The sequence below is a fragment of the Coregonus lavaretus genome (genome assembly GCF_964263955.1).
Source record: "Coregonus lavaretus genome assembly, chromosome: 34".
NCBI classification, from domain to species: domain Eukaryota; kingdom Metazoa; phylum Chordata; class Actinopteri; order Salmoniformes; family Salmonidae; genus Coregonus; species Coregonus lavaretus.
The window spans coordinates 21,387,891-21,402,754 of record NC_140021.1 but is presented as its reverse complement, the minus strand read 5'-3'; the positions used below and the strand labels follow the sequence as shown (position 1 = coordinate 21,402,754).

At 45.0% G+C, this 14,864-nt stretch overlaps 1 protein-coding gene across 1 annotated transcript in view; it reads right to left on the bottom strand.

The window, feature by feature from the left end:
- LOC311108871 (neuropilin-1a-like) overlaps positions 1–14,864 on the bottom strand; it is a 70,338-nt gene that overhangs the window by 24,956 nt on the left and 30,518 nt on the right. Inside the window, 4 exon segments of the mRNA XM_084151649.1 lie at positions 6,518–6,606; positions 6,609–6,683; positions 9,574–9,729; positions 12,001–12,228. Of these exon segments, the coding sequence (XP_084007775.1) occupies positions 6,518–6,606; positions 6,609–6,683; positions 9,574–9,729; positions 12,001–12,228 (548 nt within the window).

Sequence of the window (14,864 nt, the reverse complement as noted above, 5' to 3'; positions counted from 1 at the left end):
GACAGTACAGTATGAAGGTAGATAGGGAGACAGTGTAGATTGACATTGACAGAGTGGCCGAGACAGGGCTCAAACCCCCGTTGCCAGTGGGCATGTGTCGTCCGGAGTCGGGAGCTTAAACCGTATAGTAGATCTGACAGGGCAGCCAAATACCAGCCTCCTTCCACTTTCCTTTAGCCAGACTTCATCAACAGAGAGAAGCTGATGTTAATTACAAGCCCATTATTCTAATTACTCATCCTTTGGCATGACGACAAGACAGACCCAGCAGCTTGAAGAGCTCTCATTGACAAAGACAATGGAGAGAAGTTTGTGTGTCCCAAATGGCACCCTATTCCCACATAGGGCCCTGGTCAAAAGTAGTGCACTATGTAGGGAATAGGGTGACATTTGGGACATACCCCGAGAGTGCTGAACATTTCTACCCTTCATCCCACTGACCATGGATAATTGAAAACACATTTGGACGGCTGCTGACCACTGAACGGGGACGTGTGGGTCCATAGGAAAACAGGATATGGCTGAGCAAGTTGTTTTAGCGTCTGACATCAGACCTTAGCCCTGCACTGCCTCTCTCCCTCTCTTCCTCCCCTCTCTCTCTTTTTTTCTCTCTTTCTCCCTCCCTGTTCCCCTCCCATTTGGGAAGCAGACAATGTTTTCATCAGGGAAGTCAGTAATTAGTGTTTGTTTGATGGCTGATGGTTGGAACAGTGGAATTCAACCTGTTTTTCTTTGTAAAATAGTGGAGGCTAGTGTGTGTGTGTGTGTGTGTGTGTGTACGTGCGTGCATGTGTGCATGCAGTGGTGTAAAGTACTTAAGTAAAAATACTTTAAAGTACTACTTAAGTAGTTTTTTGGGGGGTATCTGTATTTTACTGATCTGGCGGACTGGCTATCTGTAAATAAATAAAAAAACAAGAAAATCGTGCCTTCTGGTTTGCTTAATATAAGGAATTTGAAATAATTTATACTTTTACTTTTGATACTTAAGTATATATTAGCAATTATATTTACTTTTGATACTTAACTATATTTAAAAACAAATACTTTTAGACTTTTACTCAAGTAGTATTTTACTGGGTGACTTTCACCTTTGCTTGAGTAATTTTTTATTAAGGTATCTTTACTTTTACTCAAGTATGACTATTGAGTACTTTTTCCACCACTGTGTGCATGTGTGCTAGGTGTCTTCCTCCATACAGCCATATGTTAACGTATAATGACTTCCTGTTGCACTTGGTGACTTTACTTTACTGGGCCAAAGCCAAATGAGTGAGATTAGGGCAGCTTTATGAAAACATTGTTTTTAATTTTCTGCTCTTTCATCAACTAGTTTTCTCCTAACAAGCTGGATTAAAGTCAACATCCTTTCCCAGGGTGCTTAGAGAGAGGGACGCTCTCTTTGTGTCTCCATAACTTTACTTATGATTAAATCATTTGGGTTATCGGCGAGATATGTGTAAGATAAAACAGATAATGCTGTAAATACCAATAATGCATTAATGATCCAAGAAGGATAATAATGTCTATAATAAATCATACAGATATGGAGAACATTTACCATTAAGCTCATCAGTAAAAAACAATACTATGGATAACCTGTATCTTATCCTTATGTGATAGGCGATAGAAATGCTTTCAGGTATTGACAGTTGACTTTCTCTCTCAGGGACAGCATGTTTTATTCATGGTGTGTGTGTGTGTGATCAATGGCTGCTGTCTGAGGCAACATGTTAGACTCTGTGATGCCATCTTGCTTTTATCGCATCACTCAGGCCTAGGGCGAACCTCTCTCCCACTATCTCCTTTCCTGACAGAGCCCATTCCTCATGGCGTCAGTGTCAAAGTGTGTGTGTTTTTGTCTATGTGTATGTGTGTGTCTATGTGTATGTGTGTGTATGTGTGTGTGCATGTGTGTCGTCAGTGTCCCAGGGGGACCGGGAAATCTTCCCTCCGCCTCTATTTTCAGGTCGGAGATAGCGTGACTGTCCTCCAAAAATATAGCTGTCCTCCCTCAGTCAGAGGGCCAAATGTATTGTACAGATGAAGGTATTTCCTCCTAGTACGTCATGCACCATTCAGGTATTCCTATTGGAACCAGGCCCGTCACGCACAATTCAGGTCTTCCTATTGGAATCATTCCAGTCATGCACCATTCAGCTCTTCCTATTGAAACCAGGCCCGTCATGAACCATTCAGGTATACTATTGGAACTAGGCCCGTCACGCACCATTCAGGTCTTCCTTTTGGAACCAAGCCCGTCACACACCGTTCAAATCTTCCTATTGGAATCAGGCCCGTCACACACCATTCAAATCTTCCTATTGGAATCAGGCCCGTCACGCACCATTCAAATCTTCCTATTGGAATCAGGCCCGTCACGCACCATTCAAATCTTCCTATTGGAATCAGGCCCGTCACGCACCATTCAAATATTCCTATTGGAATCAGGCCCGTCACGCACCATTCAGGTCTTCCTACTGGAACCAAGCCCAACCCATAAATACACTATCTGGCTAAAGGTGAGTTCATTCATCATCACAGCAACCTTCTGCTACATACATCCATACTATTCCCCTTATGGGGCCAAGCCTTCAAACAGATGGAGGATTCACAAAGGTAGATATTCACTATATCTCCTTCTTGATGTGGCAGATATGGGAAAGGAATGGGGAATAGCTATCTGAGGATTATAAAAACATTTCCTGGTGGATGTGAGAAGCCTCAAAGGTTGCCTGTCCATCTATCCACACACATATAGGCACACACGCGTGCATGCACACACACACACTCACACATCAGAGGTTGTTCCTCTGGGACAATAGAGTGTGATGAATAGCTAACCCACCAGAGCTCCATGCTAAGCCATAAGAAACCCCACCAGCCTAATTAACAGAAAGAGAAACTCCAGCATGTTGCCCTGCTCCCCATCTCAATACATTAACATGAGAGGCAGCATTAAAATAGATGACAAACCTATGCTATCCACCCCTAGATATATCTAATCTGAATAAACTATAGGCAGAGAATAAAAATGTCTGAGATATCAACCCCTCAAACCCCACCGCCTGTCATGAATAGCTAATAAAACCGTCTGGTGCAAATTGCATTCAGAGAATTAATGAAATGAATAATGAATTGATATCAATCTAACAGGCGTGTGAGATGATTTGTGCCGTGGTGCCGTGAGTGCGCCTGCCATTAACGATGGGGAGAGATTGTTGTTGCTGCTGCTCCCTCCCTCAGACAAGCTTAATGAAAGAGACATGAAGAATTCCATTCTTTTAATAACACTTGTTATAATGAAACTTCTCTCTCTTCATGAGCTCAGGGAGGGCATAAGTGCAGCAGCAAAGATTTCAAGAAATTATAAATTACACACCATACCAAAACGGAATTCACTATTCGTTACCGTAGAAACAGACGTGCCAGGCATCCACTTCTCTGTCATCTGGAATTGGAGCACCCAACAGAGAATATCCCCTTTTTATCTAGTTGTATTTTACTGCTAAATACAATTAAAGCTGCAATATGTAACTTTTTGGGCAACCCCACCAAATTCACATAGAAAAGTGAGTTATAGATCTGTCATTCTCATTGAAAGCAAGTCTAAGAAGTGGTAGATCTGTTCTATGTGCGCTATTTCTATGCTTCCCTTTCTTAAGTTTTGTTTTTGCGTCTTTTACTTTCAGTTTTGTACACCAGCTTCAAGCAGCCAAACATACAATATTTTTGGTTATGGATAATATATGTCACAGCGGTTTAGATGGTACAATGATTCTCTACACTATACTTGCTTGTTTTGGCGAAATATTTGAATTTTTGCTACTAGAAAATGGCGGGCGATTTCTGCATAGTGCATCTTCAATAAACAAATGAAAAACCTCAGACTAATCAATACTCTATTGAGGATTCTGAACAGTTGCAGAGTCGTTGTTCTATTGCTCTGGCATCAGCACAGCGGGAGAGAGAACATTTAGAGTTTCATTAGGAGAGAAAGTCTAAGTCATAAATATGGTGGGAACTAAGAAAGCAGTGAAGAACAGAACAGTACAGAGCAGAACGGCCCACTTGGTTTTAAAGGGCTGGTTTCATTAAGTCCTCATTAACAAAAATAGGTATTTGAGTCAGATTTCCACTGAATTAAGTCTCTCAGGACACATAGGCTGAATCTAGCAACACTGGGAAAGGACAAGACCATAGTATCTACAGTATTTCTTCTAAACTGCTTATCCTTCCACTTATCAATCATTATTGCATCTTGATTGTTGATGAAACTAAGCCATAGGATCTCTATGTTCATAGCTCTCTGGTCAAACTCACAGGTTATGTCCAGACATGATAGGACCCATGACAATGAATTTGTGCCTATCTCCAGTATGAACGTGTGTTCTGTCGATCATTGACCTCCTCTCTGTCCCAATAGATGCAACATCTTAGGGCTTAACTGTGGAATTTCCCCTCTGAGAGACAATCAACATTACACAACTTTAACCGTCCGTCCCCGCTCCCTAAAGGCCCCTAAAGGAACTGCTTCATGAAGTAGTCTGGGATGGGAGTGTGTATGCGTCCCAAATGGCAGCCTATTCCCTATATAGTACACTACTCTTTGCCAGAGCACTATGGGCCCTGGTCAAAAGTAGCGCAATACTGAATAGGGAATAGGCTGCCATTTGGACACACTCATCGGTTTCTCTCCAGTACAATGGGCCCCTGCCAGGCCCAGGGCTCTCCTCCCACTCACCCACAGAGCACAGAGCGAAGGGCCCCCTCCACAGACACAAACACACTCCCCCTCCTCTGATTCAATTAGTCTGGAAGGAGCAACAGGGGCCCTCAGGACAATATTTTCATAGCAATAAGAAAAACTTGTTTATGGACCTCCACCAAACAAATCTCTGTCTCCAAGCCAGCTTTACATTTAAATCACTTAGCAGACACTCTTATCCAGTAGTGAGTGCATACACTTAGGTACTTTTTCATACTGAACCCCCGTGGGAATCAAACCCACAACCTTGGCATTGCAAGCACCATGCTCTACCAACTGAGCCACACAGAATGACTATTATAAAGCCCCCTGAGGACTACATACGTACAGTCGGGCCAAACTTTAAACTTTTCAGCGACACGGTGACAGACTATAATAATAAAGAAATAAATACCTGGATGCCTTTGGGTTACTAAATCAAACATGTTCAGAACTTGTATAGGTAATGTAGTGTATGGTTGGGTCAGTGGGGGAACCAATAACAGGCTCCAGGGTATGTGACATAGCTGTGCCTTTGGGATCAGAGACAGAGCTTCAGTCTTTTCATATAAAGTTCTCTGTCTGTGAATGATAATGCAGATCCCAGAACACATGCAGTACAGTACAGTAAAGCCCTATGATAACAATGAGTGTGTTGGTGGAAGGGGTGAATATGTCCCCTGGGGCAGTAACCACAGTGGATGACAGGATGACAGTGGTTTTCAGGTAGGAGAGGAAGAGAACCACTTGGGGGGGGGGGTAAGAGAGAGAGAGAGAGAGAGAGAGAGAGAGAGAGAGAGAGAGAGAGAGAGAGAGAGAGAGAGAGAGAGAGAGAGAGAGACTTTGTGGAGAGTCTGGAATCCACAGCTAGGCTGGAGTTTCACAGGAAGCATAAATTAAATCATACGATTTCTGGATCACCTTTAAAGATTTTCCCAGCATGCCACAGGGGCGTCCTCAGAGCACACAGTCAGCAGACAGACTTCTGGGATTGGACCAGGAAGGAGAGTCAACTATACTATAGTCACCACTCTGGATCAGACTGGATCTGAGTCACAAATGCCCAGGGCACTACTTATGACCCTACAGAGTGCACTACTTTTGACTTGGTCAAAAGTAGTGCACTACATAGGGAATAGGGTGCCATTTTGGACACACTGGTTCAGCCGGTGATTCAGCTTCAACAACACTTGCAAAAAGCCTGTGTTTGTTTTGTCTTCAAGCAGCTTTGGGTGGATGACGTTGGAAAAGTTACAGCTACCATATTACTTATATGGTAATGAACTATTTTTACTGCTATAAACACACCCTTTCTCTTCACTTATTTATGATGAGACATTAGCCACCTTTGAGAAACTCTATGATGTGTTTGGGACACATGGTGGTCCTGCGTGGCCCAGTTGGTACAGCATGGCGCTAGCAACGCAAGATTGTGGGTTTGTTTCCGACTGAGGCCATCCATACAAATATGGATGCACGCTTTAGATAAAAGCATCTGCGAAATGGCATATATTATATTTTACTTTGTGCTTATGGTGCAGACCGTACCTGTATCCACTCTTTGTTCTTATGGTGCAGACCGTACCTGTATCCACTCTTTGTGCTTATGGTGCAGACCGTACCTGTATCCACTCTTTGTGCTTATGGTGCAGACCGTACCTGTATCCACTCTTTGTTCTTATGGTGCAGACCGTACCTGTATCCACTCTTTGTGCTTATGGTGCAGACCGTACCTGTATCCACTCTTTGTGCTTATGGTGCAGACCGTACCTGTATCCACTCTTTGTTGTTGTCCTCTCCTGGTGTCCATGCGTTCTCATAGTAGTTGAGTCTGGCTCGCTCCGGGGACCAGCCAGGGTGTACTGGGACGAAGCTACGATCTGCTCTGATGCTATCTCCCCTGACTCCATACCCAATGGGTCTGTACAGTCAAAGTCTGATAGAGAGAGAGAGAGAGAGAGAGAGAGAGAGAGAGAGAGAGAGAGAGAGAGAGAGAGATGAGAGAGAGGAGAGAGAGAGAGCGAGAGAGAGAGAGAGAGAGAGAGAGAGAGAGAGGAGAGAGAGAGATGTAGAGAGAAGGGGGGAGAAGGGGTGGGAGAGAAGGGGAGAGAGAGATTGTCTAAATTTAGAGCTGAAAGCACCATCCAGGCGTTCCAGGCCAGAGCACACAAAACAGAGCTGGTCCCTGGGGAGAGGGACACTCAGTGGCAGGGTCTGGCACTCTGGTGGCCGGAATAAAGAGCCACGTCAGTGCTGCCTCAGCGGATCCTTGCTTCCGCTCCCTCTCTCCCCCCACCACACGCAGAGGCTTTAAAAGGAAGGCAAGCACAGTGGAAGTGTGGTGCTACCTGAAGACATAAAGCTTTAGTCATAAAACATTCAGTGTAGGGCTAAGTTCGCTGTAAACTTGTATGGAAAAGAGAAACTATTATGCATTAGAGTTGAGCCAGTAGTTTTTCTCTGGTGCTGGTTCATCTCTCCTTCAAAGCTCCCTGTAGGCAGTTTATGTGTTTTGCACATGGTGCACATTTCTTATTGTTGTCCCTCGGGGTGTTAAGGCACATTTAGTGTCAGTGTTCTGGGCCGTAAATCTCCCAAAATGCCCTGTACCACCCAGGATAGAGGGCATCTCCTTGTTTGTGTTGACATGGTGCTGCCGTCCAGGGTCAGCCAGTGTGTGTGTGTGTGTGTGTGTGTGTGTGTGTGTGTGTGTGTGTGTGTGTGTGTGTGTGTGTGTGTGTGTGTGTGTGTGTGTGTGTGTGTGTAAGTATACAACCACCGGCCAGGTCAAGAGGTGAGCTCTTCTTCCGCCATACTCCGTCATTCCCCAGAGCCCCATATGTAGCAGAGTTGTCTGGACGCTGACCCTATGACCCCCAGAGGTCGGACCCTGGCCCCAGTCTGACCTTGCTGTCTCTAGTCACCCACCCGCATGCACGTGCACACACACACACACACACATTAAGGCAGGCACACACAGTTGCGTATTGCGTATACCAGCGCTGTTCAGCATCTCAGAGACACAGGTCTGAAAGGCATCAGGCAGATGGAGAGACCATCTGTTTTAGCTCATAGACAATCCCTGACTGCCGCACACACTACACCCTACTCAATACTGCAGAGAGCGGGAGAGAGAGAAATATACTTTTTATTGTTTATTTCACTTTTGTTTCTCCATTTCACTTGCTTTGGCAATGTAAACATATGTTTCCCATGCCAATAAAGCCCCTTGAATTGAATTGAGAGAGAGAGATGGAAAGACAAGAGGGAAAAATAAATATATTTAAAAAACTCCCTCCACTCTTTTCTTCTCTCTCAAAGACCCCCTTCTTCTTCTTCTTCTTCTTCTTCTTCTTCTTCTTCTTCTTCTTCTTCTTCTTCTTAAACTCTTAGAGGAGGAATCTGAATCTCTCCATAAACATCAACCAGACCCAGTTGATCTTCTATCTGCGCTCTGACTGTAACAAAGAGTCTCTAGTTTTCAGCACTGACGTAAATGTGATCATGTGTGCTGCTATCAGCTATCAGCCTGCATTTTAAGCAGCAGCCCATTCTGTGAAATGTGGCGCAGGGTGATCAGGGAGATAGTAGGGAAGTGTTCTAAATGGCACCCTATTCCATTTATAGTGCACTACTTTTGACCAGATCCCTATGCAGCCTAAATCTGGGCTGTCAGGGAGAGAAGACAAGCCTGCTTCATCACCATCAAAGCAACACCTTATCCCCCCTATATAACCCCCTCTCAACTGAAGTGTACAAGTCTTATAATATGGAAAAAGGAAAACCTAAATATTATACATCAAAGGGCGTATTAATACATACCTACTAGAGTATGGATAAAAACTGCCAGAGACTTGATCTATCTTCTCTCTGATATGAGGATTCATTCAGCAAAGGTCGTAAGCTGCCAACTGCATAATTAGGTAAGTAGGACAGATGTCAAATAATGCAGTGACTTGATGAGTTTATGTTGGTGGATTAGTGTTTTGATTGTATCTGTCCCGATCTAATAAATGTAATACTGTTGGATTAGTGTTCAGTCTGAACCCATGTTATGTTTATGTTGCCATGGTGCTGAGCTGTAGGGACTATAGGGACTAGTGACACAGGCAGTCATTGCTGTATGTGGCTGTGCTCAGGCTCTGTGTGAGTCTATCTAGGGACCTTAGCACACATGCATATCACTACTCCCCACGGGGGACCTAGCACCATCTGGGATGATTAGTGTTTTTTTAACACCAGTCATCGCCATAACAACCTGACGGTGGGGGGGGGGGGTGACTGGAGGGGTGGCTTGTGGAAAGATTTATGGGCTTCGCGGTGGTTGTGTTGTGAAATGTTTAGTCGGAGCATTTCTCAAATTGGGGTCATGGGTGCCAGGCCCCAGGATGAAGATGATGCTGTGTTAGTGGCTGGGACACTGTCTGGAGGGGCTGGTGGGGCTGTCTGTCCGCCCCCCAGTGTCTCTGCCTCTGGCCCCCAGCCCCACTGTGTTAAAGTCAGGCCTCGTAAACTGGGGGAGATGGCCCATGCCTTGTATCACATCCCCTTAATGAAAAGACTGAGAGCTGTTGATTTATTAACTCACTTTGGTCCCACATTAAACTAAATGTGTGTAGCAGTGGGACAGGGACCACCCCTGTAGGGAGTATGGTAGTTTCAGTATGTATAGGGATTGTAGCTTTATCACTTATATGAAGGAATGGTCACTTTAACACCTGCTGTATTTAGATTTTTTTTACATTTTATCCTAGTAGACAATTAAAATAATGCATCACGCTGAATACACATTGTAATCAGACCATTGATGATAGAAAGTCACTTACCTTCTGGCATGGTCCGTTCCAACACGGTGAAGTTGGCAGAGAAGCCCTCCTTGGCGATGGCACTGTCTGTGTTGATTATCAGGGCCAGGATGCCTGTGTAAGAGATGATACGACCAGGGGTGTTCTGACCACAGTACCGCCCAATGTACGGACCAACTGGAGAGAGAGAGAAAGAGAGAGAAAGGGAGAGAGAGGGGGAGATAGAGATAGTCAGTCACCAAGGTTACAACTGAAAAAAAGTATGAAAATGTATGCACTCACTACTGTAAGTCGCTCTGGATAAGAGCGTCTGCTAAATGACTAAAATGTTAAATGTTAAATGTAAGGTGGGAGTGTGTGTAAAGTTAGGAGTTAAGTCAGTATTTGCTCGCTGTAGGTCTGTCACATTGGTGTTCATACACAGTAAACCCACAGAGGTGAGATAACTAGTGTGTTGATGAAGGTCTGAGGAGGACCTAAGACCTGGGGCTGTATTTGTGTTAGACCTGAGAGGGTTTTCACTAAGTAACCTCATAAAGAGGCATGGGAAAAAGGCCTAACATTCGACACCAACATGCCCAAAAAACACAAAGAGATAGAGAGAGGGAGAGAGGAAGAGGGACTCCTTGTTAAGACGAAACAAGGTCGAGGTTTCTGTTTGTTTTGCACCAGTCATAAATTCCTGGGCCTTTTTTAATGCGAGTGATGGTCTGGCCACGGTGGAGAGACTTCTCAAAAGCCACTAAGAACAAGAAAAGGAGGAAAGAAAGACCAAAGAAACAGAGAGATGGAAAAACAAGGGAATAAGAGAATGTCAAAAGAAAAATGCAATAAAAGTCAAACCAGCACACGTTCTACTGAGCACTCTAAATGAGTTTGTGCCACATTGTGTGTGTGTGTTTGTGTGTGTGTGTGCGTGCGTGTGCGTGTGTGTGCATGCTTACGTGCCTGTCTGTGTGTTCCTCTGTCTAGATGTTAAGCAGGTCTGGAGGCCTGGTGCTTATCTCTGATTAGTAAGCCTGTGATCAGTGGCGAGTGAAGGCCAGGCTGCTACCCTGCTCCCCTCTTAACCTAACACCTCCCCTCACTCTGACATGCCATGTACAACCAGGCCTTACAACCAGGCACACAGATGAAAGGGAGCTAGGGCAGGAGTCTGATGGCTCAGATTCATCATCATAACACAGGAAGGAGGTGTGTGTGTGTGTGTGTGTGTGTGTGTGTGGTGGGGGGGGGGGCATGACTCTCCTAGATTATCTGCATGACTCAACAGCACTATAGAAATGTTAAATGCTCTGCTGTGAACTCTGTGTCTCTGCATGTCTCTATGATCTTGGGGGAGGAGAGAGGAAGGGAGATGGAGAGGGGGGGGGGAGGAGGGGAGATGGAGGGAGGGGGGAGGAGAGAGGGGGGGGAGGGAGGAGGGGAGATGGAGGGGGGGTGGGGGGGAGAGAAGGGGAGGGGAGATAGAGGGAGGGGGGAGGAGTGCGCCTCCAGCCTTCCGTGCTAATGCACTACTGATCCAAAAGGCACCACAGGTACTGTACCCAGCCCTCAGACAGGGCCTGACACACAGCATGGCCCCCAGCCTCCCCCTATGTCTCCCCTGTCTCCCCCATGGCCTTCTGCCTCTACCACCCCTCCCATGTTCCAGGACCTGCTGTCTCACACACCCAATTACTCTGGATGTGAGAAGTGTTATTTTGTTATTTTCAAATTTTTAGACCCCCAAAAGACAAGAGCGCAGACACTGCTGTGGGTGGCTATTTATTTTCTTTGTTATTAATGGAAACATTATTTGCGCTCATATAGGAATGAGAAACCCTTATTCTGAGTGTTAAATAAAAGTTAAACTTTAGTTCCTGAGAGAGGGTAGTTTCATGGCAAACTTCCCCATTGTTTATCAAAGATGTCAGTTTTCTTGATGCAATTCACAGAGTGATTAAAATAAAAGTGATAATAATGTGACATAGACTGAGCCCTCAAGGTCTTCACAGCCGGTTTAATCAACACTGTTCTTTTTGGAGAAATTATAGACCTATATCATTCCTGAGGCAAGTCTGGCACTGTTCAAAGCCATTTTAAATTCAATAAGAAACAACAACTAAATCCCAACCTAGACAAAGGGTTTAAGTTGTATCTGGACAGAGAAAGTCCACTCCTGACCGATCAACAGTGGGGTGGAGTACCATCCCTGTCTACATACCATGGCCTTCTCCCAACTGACAAACATAAACAACTCCCCCAACACAATAGGTGACTGTACGGGAAGAAAGGGAGTACAGTAGAGTATCAGAACTAGGACATGTTTGGCATTTAGCCATGATAACTAGGTTGTGTGTCCAGTCCACATTCATTACCCTATTCAGTGTGTTTATATTACCATAGTGTATAATACTAACGCTAACAAAGATACTATATCTAACCAGATATATGACTGTAGCTCACCTCCAGGGAAGCCGTCCCAGATCTCTAGCCTATCGTATCGACAGAAGACCCCGGTGGGAGGAGTGGTGTCAGGCTCCAGCTCGAAGCTCTCGAACTCCAGGGTGATCTCGGACATCTTGGGGGAGAAGATCATGAAGGTGCAGTCCAGGTTGTTGGGATACTTCTCTGGGAAACCAGGTGACCTTATCACCCCGCTGTTAGATGTGAAGTTCCTGGAACATTCCGGACCTGAGAAGAGGAGAGGAAAATAGAGATTTTGAATGGATGTATCCTTTATTAAACTTTGACATCTCTTTTGCAACTGAGAAAGAAGGAGAGATAAAGAAAGATTAAAGAAAAAGAAAGAGGAAGAGAGAGAGAGAGGAAGAAAATAAGATAGAAGAGGATCAAGAAAGGGATACTTTTGAGTGTCTTGTTTTATGGTTTGTGTGTTCCTTTGTGCTTTGTTATGGTTTGTGATGGAGAAGCTCTGTGATCCAGCTGGTGCTTTGAGGAGGTGCTTTATGGCCCTGAGAGGGAGACCACCTCAAAATTGCTGTCATTCATTCAATGGGCTGCTGATAGACCAAAGCCTGGACAATACACACCACTCCTCTTTTCTCTCTCTCAGCTTCTTATTCTCTTTCTGTCGTTGACTTCACACTTCTGTATCCCTCAGTGTGTGTGTGTGTGTGTGGGTGTGTGTGTGTGTGTGTGTGTGTGTGTGCTGAATCTGTTGTTGCTGTAACATTTAGGCTGAGTGAGTATAAACATCATAGAAAGGCCTCAATCACCAGCATGGGACTGAATAAACATGCACACACACACACACGCGCACACACACACACACGCGCACACACACACACACCAGCCCCCTCATTACACGTCTGTGTGACATATGAGAAGTGCTTAGAGAAAATTACAGTCTCAGCGATGAGAGGCAAGGGGGGCTGCATACACACACACATACATTTGCCAGTTTTATGTTTTATACCAACAAGTCAAAACATTTACTCATGGCTCTGTGGAGAAAAGGCTTTCAGCTGATGAGGGAAGTGAGCAGATTTCACACATTCGTCATTCTACACAGCATCATGGCCAGACAAGTATGATTTATTAACACTGCTTGACACTTGGCAGGACAAATACCAAAAACTGCATAAAAACAATTTACTGGTATTCTAACTCGAGAGAGACCATTAGCAGTTACGTCTGATGAACGGCACACCATCAGAGAAGACTAAAGCATTGTTAACTCATGTTATCATTACAACCATTAGTTGTAGAACTGTGCAGCGGTTAACGTCATGTCCATGTTATTCTGACAACCAACCTTTCCATGGGCGCAGGCTGATTGAGGCAGAGCCATCACCATCCGTGGCTAGCTAGATAGAGCTCTGTATACAAGTGTAACAGCCCACACAGCTTAAGTGAATGTGGCAAACGTTTTTTTCCCTGTTATTTAGTCATCTGCAGGTATCTCACCGGGCCCCTAATTCAGGACCATCAGGACCACTTCAATCTGTCTGACACACTTTGGAAATGAGAGGAGAGTGGCTTATGTCTTGGCTTTTTGGGGGGGAGGGGTAGAGGGCAGGCTGATGGGAAGAATTACATTTTTTATTTAACTGGGCAAGTCAGTTAAGAACAAATTCTTATTTACAATGACGGCCTACCCTGGCCAAACCCGGATGACGCTGGGCCAATTGTGCGCCGCCCTATGGGACTCCCAATCACGGCCGGTTGTGATACAGCCTGGAATCGAACCAGGGTCTGTAGTGAGATGCAGTGCCTTAGACCGCTGCGCCACTCGGGAGCCCAGGGTCAAGGCAAGGCAGGAACACAGGTTCGGTTTGACTGTGATGCGAGTTGACATTTAGTGCTGCTCTGAAAGCTGCTGGTTTTCAAAACAGCGGGTCTGGCCATTAACTTTTCCTTTGGAAAACCAGGAGAGACCAGAGAGCGATTTTAACTTCTCTAAAATATCATTCCCATGGATGTGGTCCTCCAGAACTCTGTTGGCCTCCACTTAAAGTCTGATCCTGGGGTCAGCTGAGTTGGGGGACGGAGGGAGGTTCAGGGGCCCACAGGTGTGTGTAGAGTATAGTGAACCAGACAACCGGCTACTCCATGGAAAGAAGACTTCGACAGCCCTTAAGTGGACTACAGTCTGCTGCTGAGTTCACAGTGGATATACAATTTAAAGAAAGAACAGCTCGATATGGCTTCCAGACTGTAGCTCTGTCTGAGAGGAGTTTTCTGTTTGGTTGCCACTTTCTGTCACTGTTATCACATATGATGTTAGACAAGTGTAGAATTTGGCCAAAATAAAATATTTTCAGACAAAAATGTATAATAAAAAAATAATAATCCTTTCCGATTGTGTGGCTTTGCTCCCAATGCCTGTGTGAGGAGAGGAGAGGACAGCGCTAGCCGCTCGCTAGGACTGCAGGGCTATCTCAATACAGGATCAAAGGACAAAGGGAGTGGGAGAGATGGAACGCTAGGCTAGTGGGTAACAGGAGAGCATGTCTGTCTGTCTCCGCTACGTTCTCTCTGTGTACCATAATTACATGTTATCACAACCACCTCCTCCATCCCGGCTCCATACCTTTTATAGTTTCATTCAGCCACTGAGAAAAGAGGGACAGGGAAGGGCAAACTAGCGGCCATAGTGTGTTTTTGTGTGGGTGTCTAGATGGAATAAAGGAAAGGTCCAGTCTCCCCTGAAGAGATAATCAGAAAACAGATCTCTTCTTGGTCTCATTTTATCTCCTTCTGTACAAGAGGTCATTCCTCAGAAATTCCTCTTGTCTCTAGCTACCTCTCTACCCACGATGCTTTGTGTTGCGTGCATGGTATTTATGTGCTACAGTTGAGCTTTT